At 51.5% G+C, this 13,601-nt stretch overlaps 1 protein-coding gene across 1 annotated transcript in view; it reads right to left on the bottom strand.

Annotated features, from left to right (window-relative positions):
* Positions 1-13,601, bottom strand: part of KIAA1671 (KIAA1671 ortholog) — a 136,995-nt gene that overhangs the window by 7,430 nt on the left and 115,964 nt on the right. The window contains exons 8-12 of the mRNA XM_010828850.1: positions 11,282-11,400; positions 6,693-6,948; positions 5,116-5,290; positions 4,243-4,367; positions 3,256-3,392 (exon numbers count right to left, since the gene is read on the bottom strand). Of these exons, the coding sequence (XP_010827152.1) occupies positions 3,256-3,392; positions 4,243-4,367; positions 5,116-5,290; positions 6,693-6,948; positions 11,282-11,400 (812 nt within the window). The remainder of the gene's footprint in view (positions 1-3,255; positions 3,393-4,242; positions 4,368-5,115; positions 5,291-6,692; positions 6,949-11,281; positions 11,401-13,601) is intronic.

Here is a 13,601-nt window from a genome sequence, read left to right as displayed (position 1 = left end):
CATGTAAGTTAAATAAGCAGGGTGACAATATACAGCCTTGACGTACTCCTTTTCCTATTTGGAACCAGTCTGTTGTTCCATGTCCACTTCTAACTGTTGCTTCCTGACCTGCATACAAATTTCTCAAGAAGCAGATCAGGTGGTCTGGTATTCCCATCTCTTTCAGAATTTTCCACAGTTTATTGTGATCCACACAGTCAAAGGCTTTGGCATAGTCAAGAAAGCAGAAATAGATGTTTTTCTGGAACTCTCTTGCTTTTTCCATGATCCAGCGGATGTTGGCAATTTGATCTCTGGTTCCTCTGCCTTTTCTAAAACCAGCTTGAACATCAGGAAGTTCATGGTTCACATATTGCTGAAGCCTGGCTTGGAGAATTTTGAGCATTACTTTACTAGCCTGTGAGATGAGTGCAATTGGGTGGTAGTTTGAGCATTCTTTGGCATTGCCTTTCTTTGGGATTGGAATGAAAACTGACCTTTTCCAGTCCTGTGGCCACTGCTGAGTTTTCCAAATTTGCCGGCATATTGAATGCAGCACTTTCACAGCATCATCTTTCAGGATTTGGAATAGCTCAACTGGAATTCCATCACCTCCACTAGCTTTGTTCGTAGTGATGCTTTCTAAGGCCCACTTGACTTCACATTCCAGGATGTCTGGCTCTAGGTCAGTGATCACACCATCGTGATTATCTGGGTCGTGAAGATCTTTTTTGTACAGTTCTTCTGTGTATTCTTGCCATCTCTTCTTAATATCTTCTGCTTCTGTTAGGTCCATACCATTTCTGTCCTTTATCGAGCCCATCTTTGCATGAAATGTTCCCTTGGTATCTCTGATTTTCTTGAAGAGATCTCTAGTCTTTCCCATTCTGTTGTTTTCCTCTATTCTTTGCATTGATTGCTGAGGAAGGCTTTCTTATCTCTCCTTGCTATTCTTTGGAACTCTGCATTCAGATGCTTATATCTTTCCTTTTCTCCTTTGCTTTTCACTTCTCTTCTTTTCACAGCTATTTGTAAGGCCTCCCCAGACAGCCATTTTGCTTTTTTGCATTTCTTTTCCATGGGGATGGTCTTGATCCCTGTCTCCTATACAATGTCACGAACCTCATTCCATAGTTCATCAGGCACTCTATCTATCAGATCTAGGCCCTTAAATCTATTTCTCACTTCCACTCTATAATCATAGGGGATTTGATTTAGGTCATACCTGAATGGTCTAGTGAGGTTAGTATTTAAACCAGTGGTCTCTGAATAAAGCAGATTACTCTCCATAACATGGGTGGGCCCCATCCTATCAGCTGAAGGCTTTAGCTGAAAAAGACCGACCTCCCCAGAAGAAGGGGGAACTCAGGAAAGATACTGTCTTTGGGACTTGAACTGCGACACTGGCTCTTCCCCAGGTCTCCAGCCAGCCCACCTGGCCTGCAGATTTCAGAACTTGTCAGCCTCCGTAATCATGAAAGCCCGTTCCTTAAAATACATCCTTCTGTCTCTTTCTCTCTCTTTTCCAGTGTATACATCTTAATGGGCTATGTTTCTTTGGAGAACCCTGACTAGTACAATGCCTGTACGATATACATAGATTAGATACGCCTTATGTTTACTGAATAATTAACAATAATTATTTGGGGGAGGTACAATCTGTTTCAGCTTTTTCTAAAATTGAAGAATACACATCCAGAAAGCTCTCAGGTCACAAGTTCATTTTCCCCAAGTGAATACACTTGAGTCATCACCATCTGAATGACAACACTTTTTTTTTTTTGAATGACAACACTTTTGAGTGTTTTACTTTTTACTTTCTTCTTTATGTATCTTTCTTTGTCCTCAGCATGGCTGTCATGAGAACACATCATTTGAACAAAAACGATGAAGTCAAACAAAAACTCTTGAAAGTTTTTAAAGGAAAGAGAGATCACACTTACGAAGACTTTGATGGCCACAGGAGAACCATCGTGTGAAGCACGTAACCGGAGAAGAAGCTGTGTGTAGTGTACGCTGTGGTCTTGACTACATTTAAAAACCACGGAGGCAGAAAAGCCCAGATTTCACATGGTCGTCTTTGAGTGGGTGGTGAAGGTGGGCGGTGGTGGTGTCAGATCTTGGCTGGTTTTCTTTCCTGCTTTATATTCATTTTATATTTTCTACAGTTCCTACAGTGAGTGTGTACGACTTTTATAATCAAACACAAGTGCACACAAGACCTGACTTCTGTTGGTCTCAGAGAGAGCTCCCAATCCCACGGTCCTGGAGGGCTTGGGGACATTGGTGATTTGGCTGGGGGTGGGGTGGGGGTCTGTGAGGAAGAAGAGGTCCCCTGGGCAGAAAGGGGTCTGAGTAGCCCCCAAGCAAGCCTCCTGGTGGAGGCTCAGGACCAGGGGGCCCCTAGCCTGGGGGCCTCTCCAGCCCTCGAGAAATACTGGCACCCTTAGCTGACTCCAGGGTGATTCTGGCGTCCCCAGAGCAAGAGAGAGGCACTATCTCAGGACTTCCCTGGTGGTCCAGTGGTTAAGACCCTGTGCTCCCAGCGCGAGGGGCCAGGGTCTGATCCTTGGTCAGGGAACGAAGATCCCACGTGCCACCAATTAGAGCTCACAAGCCGGGACTAAAGATCCCGTGTGCCACAACTAAGACCTGGAGCAGCCAAGTAAATAAATACTTTTCAGAAGAGAGAGAGGCACCGTCTCTGTCTCTGCCTTGTCGCCCTCTCTCATCCTCTTGACCTCTGCTTCCCACAGCCCGCTCCGTGCTCCAATATCATGCACTGCCCACAGCACCCAGTTCTACCGGGCCTCTGGGCCTTTGCAAGTGACTCTGGCTACCTCTTTTGTCTCTCATGACCCAGCTCGGGCATCCCTTCTCTTGGAAGCCTTTCCCACACCCTTCCTCAAGTCTGGGTTCTGAACCCTTCTTCTGCCTTCCTCTATCACCAAGGGCAGATACAAAGGTAGACAGTAAGTAACTCTGACTTTGCAGGTTACAAGCTATCTGTGTCAAGGCGTCAAGCCGGCAGTTGCATAAGGAAGGCAGCTGTGGACAACCCTTCCATGATGGCTGTGTGCCAATAAAACTTTATTAACAAACACAACCCTTCCACGATGGCTGTGTGCCAATAAAACTTTATTAACAAACACAGACGGTGGGCTGAATTTGACCTGTGGGCTACAGCTGGCCAACCCCTGCTCTATCATGGCTCTTGTATGACAATAACAGTACCATGAATAAGCCCTAACTTTTACGTGTCAGCCACACTCTCACCTCTCATCCTTCTCCATGCTGGAGGGCAGCACGCGACTGCCCAGCACCCCAGGCTGGAAGGGAGACTTGGGGGTCTTGGGCTGAGGGGCCCAGCCAGGGGTCTCGTTGGGACTGTCTGGTCTCTTGTGCAGCTGAGCCTGGGGAGAGAAGACAGGGGTGAAGTCTATAAGCTGCCTTTGGCCTGGGGAAGGGCCCCATCCTACCTGACCGTGGAGGGCAGGTCTGTAGTCCAAGAGGCCACCCGTGACCATCGGGGTCAAACCACCATCAGAAACTCACATCACCACTCTGAGTGGTGTCCTCATCACAGCCCCCTCCAACCCCTCTAGTTTCCCAAGAACCCCGCGATGGAGACAAGAGTTCATCTATGGCCAAGGACCAGGTCTTCTAAGCTCCTCGCTCATGTGAATGTGAATCAGTGGGGTTTCTGACCATCAGATTTGTGGGAGAAAAAGGCCATCATTTTTGGAGGACATGGAGGGAATGGGGTGGCTTGGAAGGGTGAGCCCAGACAGAATTCCTTTGGGGGCCGGGGCTATGATGGTGGCAGATGGCATTTGTCCCAAAGGGTAACACTGGCACAGCCCCCAGCCACAGTGGTCGTCACCACCACCACCAGCCTGGCAGCCTGTGCACTGGGCTCTGGACTCTACCGGGCGTAAGCTCCAGGACGAGCATTTCTGAGGTGGAGGCTGGCTTTCTGTATTTTATAGAGGAGTAGCCTAAAGGTCAAAGGTCGAAGAGTTTGCCCAGAGTCACATGGCTTTCCAAAGTGGGATCTGCGTGAGGTCTGCCCAGTGCCAACTCCGGAATTCATTTGAGAAAAAGCCCAACAGCCTCTGCAGGGCCTCTGCCCCCTCCTGTAAGCAGGGCCTGTTCCTGTCCCTGCCTCCGGCAAGGCAAGGAGGGAGAGAGGCGAGGAGGGAGGGAGGCGGGTGAGAAGCACGGGCCTGTGGTGCGCGCAGCTCTGGGCGCGAGGTCCGGTACCTTCAGTGCAGCCGGGTCCACGCCGGGAAACACAGGCATCCTCTGAGGTCTGCTGACGGGCGTCCTCTCAGCCCTGGGGGTCCTCTCCTCCTCGTCTGATTCTTCTTTCCTCGGGGATTTCTCCTCTGTTGCAAAGAAAGGGTACCGAAGTCAACGGCAGCCACCGCTCTGAGATTCCAGCTGTCTGTCTACAGAGCAAGTCCAACTCCCTAGCCAGGAATCACACTGTTCTCCGTGAACTGGCCCTGCCTTTCCAGAAAGATTCCTGCTAGTCCCGGCTTGGGCAAGGCTGAACTGCTTACAGAGACTCCTTGACATGCCCCAGCCTCACCACACCCACAGAACGTTCTTTCCACATCTCTGACCCCTTGATCTCATTGCTATTTTCATCCGGAATACCTTTCCCTAGCTAATTCTTATCTGTTCTTTAAGATTCAGCTTACGTTTTGACATGAAATGCAGACAAGAAAGCCCTTAGAGGAAAACCTATAGCCGTGAATAATGGATCAGAAACCCCAAAAGACTGGTAATAAATGAACTGGTCTTTCAACTCAAGAATCTAGATGAAAAGGTCAGCCAAGAAACCCGCAGAGAGGATAAGGGTGACTCCAATAATGATCAAAGCGGAAACACTGAAATCCTAAGGTTGTGTCTCAGTCCCTTGCAACCTGTGGACCCCAGTTAACAGAGCATCCGCAAAAAGTGTTCCTGCTTAGCCCCTAACCAGCTCGGTATAATGAGAAATCACGGTTTCCGGTGTTACTGTGTTCTGATGTCCTGCAGTCTTCAAAGTCAGAAGGCTGTTCCCAGGGTTTACTCTAACTCGTTCCTGCTAGCCAGTGCGCAGCTCGCGGAGGAGGAGACAGGGCGTACCCGTGGAGTCCCGGAACATCCACGCGCTGTCGGCCTCCTCCTCCCAGGCGGACCTGCCGTCCGGCTCGCTGGTGCGGCTGCGCCGGAGCGAGTGGGCGGTGGGAGCCCGGCGGCGGCTCCTCTTGCTGAGCTGCACCCGGGTCTTGAGGGCACTTGAGTCGAGCACTGAGGTTTGCTGTGGGGGTGGCGGGGAAGAAGAGGGAAAAGATGAAGCTCCGGAGACATAAAGGGAAGACACCACCCCCCGGAGGGGTGTGTGGCTGCGCTGATAGGCGCAAGACGCTATTCAAGGGGGCATGTGGACCAGCATTTCCGCATTCTCCTAGGAACCTGATGAAGGATACCACGTAGGCTGATTCTAAGAATCAAATGAACCCGGCGTGCCCCACACAGTGCCTGGCACATTATGCAAACGCCGCCCCCCACCCCTGGTGACATCATCCGAGCAGGTGAGCTACAGCAGGACATTAACGGGAGCTCAATACACGTTTGTTTGTTGAATGAATAACTGAACACATCCTCTTAACTAAATCCTTACAGAGATCTTACTCCACACAGGGTCCACGAGCTGAGATTCTCAACGTGGTTCTTCCTATACCCACAGTAATTCAGGGGGCAGGTGGGAGCTGGTGGAGCAACCTTCTACACACCAGGCATTTGTTTTCAAGCGGCATGCTCTGAGCAGAAGCAGGGGGAGGGTCAGTGATGGTTTCCAAGATCACCACCTTTCCTGCTGGAAGGGGGTGCAGAAGACCACCCTGGTGAGCCCAGCAAGGAGGTGGGGCAGCTGTGGCTCAGTGATCCCCCAGGAGACAATAGTGAGAGATGGGAGCTTGGGGTTCATCTCCTGGTCAGTTCAATTCCTAGCTGTGTGACCTCAGGCAGGGGACTTACCCTCTCTGAGCTGAGGTGTCCCTATTTGTAAAAATGGAATGATACTAGTATCCCCTTCCTAGAGGGGCTGCAAGACTTCAGGGAGCCCAGGCACGGACAGCCCTGGTTCCAGCAGCGTCTGAGCCAGGCTCACAGCCGAGAGCTGCTCCTACAGGGGGCGTCCCTTTGCCCAGCCAGCGCAGGTCCTGGTGTGAAAGTTGGATTCTTCCTCTCAGGTCCACTTGGGAGAAATTCTGTCACCTGGGGCCTTTTAAGTTAGCAATGATGAGCTAATTTCAGTGACTCATTTCCCAGAACTGGTAAGTGACAGACTCCCCAGCGGGGGCGGGAAGAGGGTGTTGATGTCTGCAGAGCTGTTTCCCAAACCAGCCATGAGGGTGTCTGGTGCGCGGGCTGGTCGGGGGTGGCGGTAGCTAGGGAAAGATGAAAATCATAAAGGATCTGCCCTCCCTAAGAGGAGAGCATGCACCTCTGGTGGTCACCAAACAGAGTCTGTTTCTCAGACTCAGAGGAAGTGGGAAGGAGCCACAGCAACGCAGGGGCTGGCTTGAGGGGGACCTGGTTCCATTTCCCTGGGGCCCCCCTTGCAGCCTCAGACTGGTGCAGAACATCCTGAGTCATAAAAAAAAAAACAAACGGAGATAGAGGACTGTTTTCATCACTGCTCCCAGCTACCGACTCACATCGATAAAGGGGAAGTCGTCCACTTTCTTTGCGGGGCAGGCGTCCGGTGGGGGCGGCCCCTCCATCCCGTCAGTGGATTCCAGGTCTGTGCTGGACCGGTCCACGCTGGTGCTCCGCTGCTCCTTGGAACAGTCATGCTGGTCCCCGGCCGAGGTGACTTCCGTCTGGGAGGACAGCGAGGACAGGCGGCTGCTGGGGGGCTGCTTCCAAGCCGAGGCGGCACTGCTGTCCGGGGACGGGGACTCGGGGGCCAAGCTACGAGAATGGGAGGGAGCGAGGGAGGCATTTCAGGCAGGTTGCTTCTGAGACCTGAATGTCAAGGAAGGGACGCGCCAGAAGGCAGGATGTGGGGTGTGCTGTGTATGCCAGGAAACAAGAGACAGGACATCCCGGTGAGGAGAACCATCCTGGGCCCGGCCAGGTGCTGCCATGGTGCCTCTGGAAGACCTGGACAGGTGTGGAATGGGAGGAGCCACTCCCCCACTCGAGACCCTCTAACTCTGTGCTGCCCAGGAGGGGAGCCGCGGGTCACCTGTGGCCGCTGGGGCCTTGCAATGAGGTGAGTGAGGGCTGAGCTGGGCCAAGAGTACAGAGTACACACTGATTCCTAACACTTGGAGTGAAAAAAATAAAAAAATAAAATACCACATTAATAACTTTATAGTGATTACATGTTACAAGGACAGTATTTATAAAGGGTCTATTGGGTTCAATGGGGCTTCCCAGCTGGTGCTAATCTGACTGCCAGTGCAGGAGACATGAGAGACATGGGTTGGTTCCCTGGGTGGGAAAGATCCCTGGGAGAAGGGCACAGCAACCCACTCCAGTATTCTTGTCCAGAGAATCCCATGGATAGAGGAGCCTGGCAGGCTGTGGTCTATAATGCTGTACAGAGTCAGACACGACTGAAGCGATTTAGCACACACACTGGGTATTGGGTTCAATAGAATATACTGTTAAAATTAATTTTGCCAGGATTTCCCTGGTGGTCCAGTGGTTAGGACTTTGCCTTCCAGTACAAGGGGTGAAGAAGGTTTGACCCCTGGTTGGGGAGCTAAGATCCTGCATGCTGCATGCCCCCCCCCAAAAAAACCCACAGAAGTGATATTGAGACAAATTCAATCAAGACTTTATAAAAAATGGCCTTTAAAAAAAAGGAAAAAGAAAGACTTAAAAAAAAGGGGAAACAAATCTTAAAACAATTACTTTCGCCTGTTTGCCTTTTGCTGTGTTGATGCAGCCCCTAGAACACTGCAGCTATGCGCAGATCTGGGTGTGCGCTTGTGCTGCGTTTCTGTCGGGCAGTGCTGATGGCGATAGACCATCACTGGCCATCACCCGCGGTGGGGCAGAGGTGGGGCATATCCTACACTGCTTCATTCATTCATTCATTCATTCACTCCTCGACAAAGATTTACTGAGCGCCTACTAGGCGCCAGGCCCTGTGCGGAAAGCTGTATCTTTTCATCCTCCCCACAGGATAGGATTAACTCATGAAATTAAATATTAAACTTGCGAAAAATGAGGAAGCCAAGGCAGAAAGACGTTAAAAGGCTTGCCCAAAGGGGCAGACCTGACCCTAGAATCCAGGTCCATGACCCCCTCTCTCCTCCTGGAATTTCTGCCCACGATAATGTATTCCGAGTACCACTCAGATAATTGGAACCACAAAAGATAGAAGATTTATAAATAAATCAAGCCATTAAAATTAAATAGGCTCCCTGCGCCTCTCTTAAAAAGACCCCAAAGTCAAGAGCAGAGGAAAGACTCATCTTAAGGAAGGAGGGGGCCAGCACACCAGACAATACGTCCCTGATCGGAGGGTCGGCCCCAGAAGACCCCCGAACTTCACCCTTGGGCAGAGCTGTCAACCCAGGTGTGCTGGTGTCCCTCTCAGGGAGCACAGCCTGCTTTTTGTCAGCTCTCAACAGATTTCGTTACTTGGAATAAGCAGGACGCTGGGGCGTCGGGTAGGACTGAGGCAGAGCCACAAAAAATGAGGGAAATACCACCGACGGGGCAGCAGGTGGCGCTGCTGCTCAGGGCTGGGAGTAAAGCCGCGCCTGGGCCCTTTCTGGGAGGAGGAGCTGCAGTACCTCCGAGAGACACGAGGGGGCAAGCGATACCAGGACACGGGGGCGGGGGCGGGGGCAGGTGGAGAAGCCAGTGGCCGGGTTTCCCCTTCTCCCTGTAAGAGCTGGGAAGATAGAGGCCCAGAGGAGAGGGGCCTCCCAGGGTCAGACAGTGACAGCAAAACCAGGACCCAGGCTTCCAGACTCGCAGTTCTGTGCTCCTGCAGGAACATTCTAGTGAAATTTAAGTAAGCTCATTAACTAACCGTATATCACAGCTTAGGAAAGAAAACGAAACGCCCTTCATGTGTACTATTAGAAACCTGTGCTTCCCTTTTTCTTTTCTTGTGTGTTTACTTGCTCAGTCGTGTCCAACTCTCTGTGACCCAATGGACTGTAGCCCGCCAGGCTCCTCTGTCCTTGGGGATTCTCCAGGCAAGGATACTGGAGTGGGTTGCCATGCCCTCCTCCAGGGGATCTTCCCAAGCCAGGGATCGAACCCAGGTCTCCTGTATTGCAGGCAGATTCTTTACTCTCTGAGCCACCAGGGAACCCCATGAATACTGGAGTGAGCAGCCTATCCCTTCTCCAGATGAACTTCCTGACGCAGGAATCAAACCATGATCTCCTGTGTTGCGGCAGATTCTTTACCGGCTCAGCTACCAGAGAAGCCCACCCATTTCTAATTTCACTGACCTCCCCCCAACTTGGGTACCGATGACAGCTATGGGACATAAGTCAGTGGAGGGGTGTGGCCACTCCTGACTGGGGTAGGGAGCAGGGGAAGGAGCTGGGAGACCTGGGTCTGAGCCCAGCTCAGCCATGGACACCCCATATCCGGGTCTGAGTCCATCTGAGCCATGGACACGCCATATCCCTGGGCACAATACCCACAGGTGAGGAAACAGAGACACACAGCGACACGGCCAGTAAGTGGCCACACTGGGGTTGACACAGATCTCCCTGGCTTTATGATGCCGTGCGATCCTGTAGCCCTCGGGTGGGGAAGCTGAACTGAGAACATGGCAAGCCCACCCTTGGTGTCCACAAAGCTGCTACTGCGTTTGATCCCGCCCAAGGGCAAGAAGAAAAACTGCATGTTTAAAACAAAGAACAGGTATGATGAACAAATGCAAAGCATCGAACTCCTCCTCCTGCGCCTAAGTGCCGGGAGAGACGCCAGCTGCGAACACAAGGTGCCCTCCCGCCCACCCCAAGTCTCAGTCTTCATCTCTGCAAGGTGGGACCGCAGAATTAGACGTTCTGCTTCAGAGCTTACAACAGTGCTCGGCCTGTCCGCTTAATACATCTTGGCTGTTTTTATAAGCATCATTCCCTTTCTACATGGCCTTCCCAGGTGGCTCAGTGGGTTAAGGATTCACCTGCAATACACCTTCCCAGAGAGGGAAGATCCCCTGGAAGAGGCCAAGGCGACCCACTCCAGTGTTCTTGCCTGGAGAATCCCATGGAGAGAGGAGCCTGGCGGGCCACAGTTCCATGGGGTCACACAGAGTCGGACGCAACTGAGTGACTAAGCACACACACACGCACCCTTTCTACAGAAGAGGAGTTCGTGAAATCTGCAAATAAAGCTAAATGAACCAGGCCCCCACAGCCAGCCAGAATGGAGCTGGAATTCAGGCCTGCCCGCCTCCTGAATCCAGGTGATGCTGGGTAACCTTCAGGCTTCTGCACAGTCATTACAACATTCCCTCCCAGCCGGGCGGACATGTGAGGGGCCCTCCACGCCACTAATAGTGATGATCCTAAATGCTGACATAGCTTATGAAGCAGTATGTGTAATATGTTCCTCTGTTTATAAACACACAATATATATACATAGAAAAAAAGTCTAGAAAGACAACCAAAACACCAATGAAAGTGATACCTGTGTCCTGACATTACAGTTGGTTTTCATTTTCTTTGCAATTTTTTTTTTAATGGTGGTGAAACATGTAATATGAAATTTGCCAAAAAAAAAAAAATTTGCCAGTAGGGGCATTTAGTGCATTCATAATGCTGTGGGCTTCCCTTGAAGCTCAGCTGGTAAAGAATCTGCCTGCAATGCGGGTGACCTGGGTTTGATCCCTGGGTTGGGAAGATTCCCTGGAGAAAGGAAAGGCTACCCACCCCAGGCCCAGTATTCTGGCCTGGAGAATTCCACAGACTGTATAGTCCATGAGGTTGCAAAGAGTCAGACATGACTGAGCGACTTTCACTTTCCTTTTTAATGCTCTGTGATCATCACCACTCTGGTTTAAGAACATCTTCATCCGCCCAGGAGGAAATCTGGTCTCCTCTGTCCCTGTGGATTTGCCTATTCTGGATATTTCCTATATCATTTTAAAATCTTTTTTTTTTGTACTTTCTAAACTTCTGTTTTATAAAAAGAATGGGTTGCTCTTATTGTACAACAACCTGTTACAGACAAAACAGGTTCTCCCTAGTAACGGAGAAATCAGGAGGCAGATGGGGGCCCTGACTCCCCCTGAGAGGTCCGGCCCCACACTGCTCACCTCTCCCCGCTCTGGCGCTGGTCCGGCCACGTCCCATACTGACTGTCGGTTTCCTGCACGAGGGTGTCGGTGTCCTTGGCCTCGGGGGTCCGCCTGGAGAAACACTGCTTCAGCTGATCCTGCAAGGACAAGCCAGAGGTTTCTATCAGGGGCAAATGCTCAGAACCTGGTCCAGTTGATAAACCTATTTATCAGCCTATCCAGCTGATAAATCATGCTGCATCGCCCCCTGCTCAAACCCACCCAGGCTCCCTACTGCTCTCAGAGACGGGTCCAAACGTCTGCGCTGAGAACTAGAGTGACCAGCCGTCCAGGTCTGCCCAAGACGTCGCAGGAGGCAAGGCTATTGGAGCTGAAGCCGGGCAAACTGGGGTGAAGGGGGGTCACTCTCCCGGGTCCTGTGTGGGTACCCCCTGCCCCTGGCCAAACTTCTCTCCATCTTCAGTGCTCCCAGGACTTATCAGCTGCGGTCCCGGTGCAGGGGGGCCAGGGTTCGATCCTTGGTCAGGGAACTAGATCCTGAATACTACAACCAAGTGTTTGCATGCCATAACTAAAGATCTTGCATGCTGTAACTAAGACCCAGGGCAGCTAAACAAACAAACAAAAAAACCCCAAGAGACGGGGATCTCTGAGTGATGAGTGAGGGAGCAAGGGCCCCTGGAAATCGGAACGGCAAGCTTCCAAAGCTGCTGAGCATGGAATCAGGGCAGGAGGCAGGGGAACACTTCCTGACCTCCTTTGGCAGGCTCTGGGAGGCAGGCTGGGGGTGGAGGAGTATATGTACTCAGCAAAAACACATGGGCCTCCGCGTGTCCCCATTTGAGGGCCTTCCTGCAGAGCTTTAAGACTCATGCTCAGGGATGTGGAATCCCTGAAGGCAGGGAGGGAGGTCTGCTGCCCGCACTGCTAAAGCCAGACTCGGGATTCTGGAAGGCAGCGTCCCGACTCCCCTGCCACTCTCACCCCCATGTCGGGTCAACCTCCAAGCCCTTCAAAGTGTCCCTCGGGAACATTCCGTCCAACCCCGGCCAGCTCTGGGGCTCCCCTGCCTCCTTCACCTCTGATCCCCTCTCAGACATTCTTTTCCCGTAACAATTCCCAAGGCTGAACTCAAAGCCTGCAGGGTCCTTGCTCAAAACCCTTCCATGGCTCCCCAGAGTCAAGTCCAAACACCGGAAGGATGGCTTGCGGGACCTTCACTGGTGGGGCTCTTTCTCCACTGTCTGCTGTCCGTCTCCCACCCCCAGATCCTCCCAACCCCTCTTCCTGGCTGCTCCAGCCCTCCTTCACCTCGGGACCTGCTGAAGCAGCCACCACCTCTTGGCTCTCATTCAGATTTCAGCTTCAGCTTCGTTGGCTCTTCCTCCAGGAAGCCTTCCCTGAACTCCCCCTCACCCAAGGCTGGCTCAGGAGCCCCCAGCTCCCATTCCCTAGACTTCAGGTCTCTACACCTATGTTGTCCAACACAATAGCCACATGTGGCTATTTACCTTAATTAAAATTTGAGAACTACAAAGAATCCAGTTCTTCAGTGGCTCTAACTACATTTCAAGGGCTCCGTAGCCACATGTGGCTACCATATTGAGCAGCACGAATAGAGTACATGTCCGTCATGGCAGAAAGTTTCCAGTGAAGAGCACGGCTGTAGAACATCCCATAATACATTCATTATAATTGACCTGTTTCTTTTCATTCTCCCTTGGACAAGTACTATCTCTGGAGCCAGGATGCCTGGATTTGAAGCCAGGCTCCATCGCATGGTGGCTGTGTGACCTTGGGCAGGTTACTTAACCTCTCTCGACCTTAGTGTCTGGACAAAGCAGATGTTAAGTATCTGGTTGAATGCCATCTCGTTCACCACGTCTTAACACTGAACCCCCAAATCTGGAGTACTCCCGGGGCTGGGGTCATCTAAGGGAATTCATCTTGTCAGTGAGCAAGCAGCCTGTCTGTCAGCACTTCCTTCTGTCCTGCTGGTCAGCTTGTGCACAGTATTCGTGTCTCACTGTGACAGACCCTGGCGGTCCTTCAAGTCAGCAAGCCTTGATCTTCACTCTCAGGGCCACAAGGCCTCAACAAGACCACAGAAAGGGTCCAAAACTCTCTAGAACTTGCTGAAAGTCAGGCTTTTAAAATTAGCTTTAAGGTAGGGTGTTTTTCCAAATCAGCTTTGCCTCACAGGCTGCCATAAAAACCCCCACTGCCTGCAGGGGAGTACGTATCTACAAGGCGGTCTGAAAATACAGGATGGCTAAAGAGAAGAGTTGTCTGAGGAACACGTGCGTCCAAATTAGCTCCCCCCATCCGTTCGGCATGT

The sequence above is a fragment of the Bison bison genome, unplaced genomic scaffold (assembly GCF_000754665.1).
Source record: "Bison bison bison isolate TAMUID 2011002044 unplaced genomic scaffold, Bison_UMD1.0 scf7180017864495, whole genome shotgun sequence".
In the NCBI taxonomy this organism is placed as follows: Eukaryota; Metazoa; Chordata; class Mammalia; order Artiodactyla; family Bovidae; genus Bison; species Bison bison.
The sequence above is the reverse complement of the archived record's forward strand: the minus strand, read 5'-3'. Positions and strand labels throughout refer to the sequence as shown.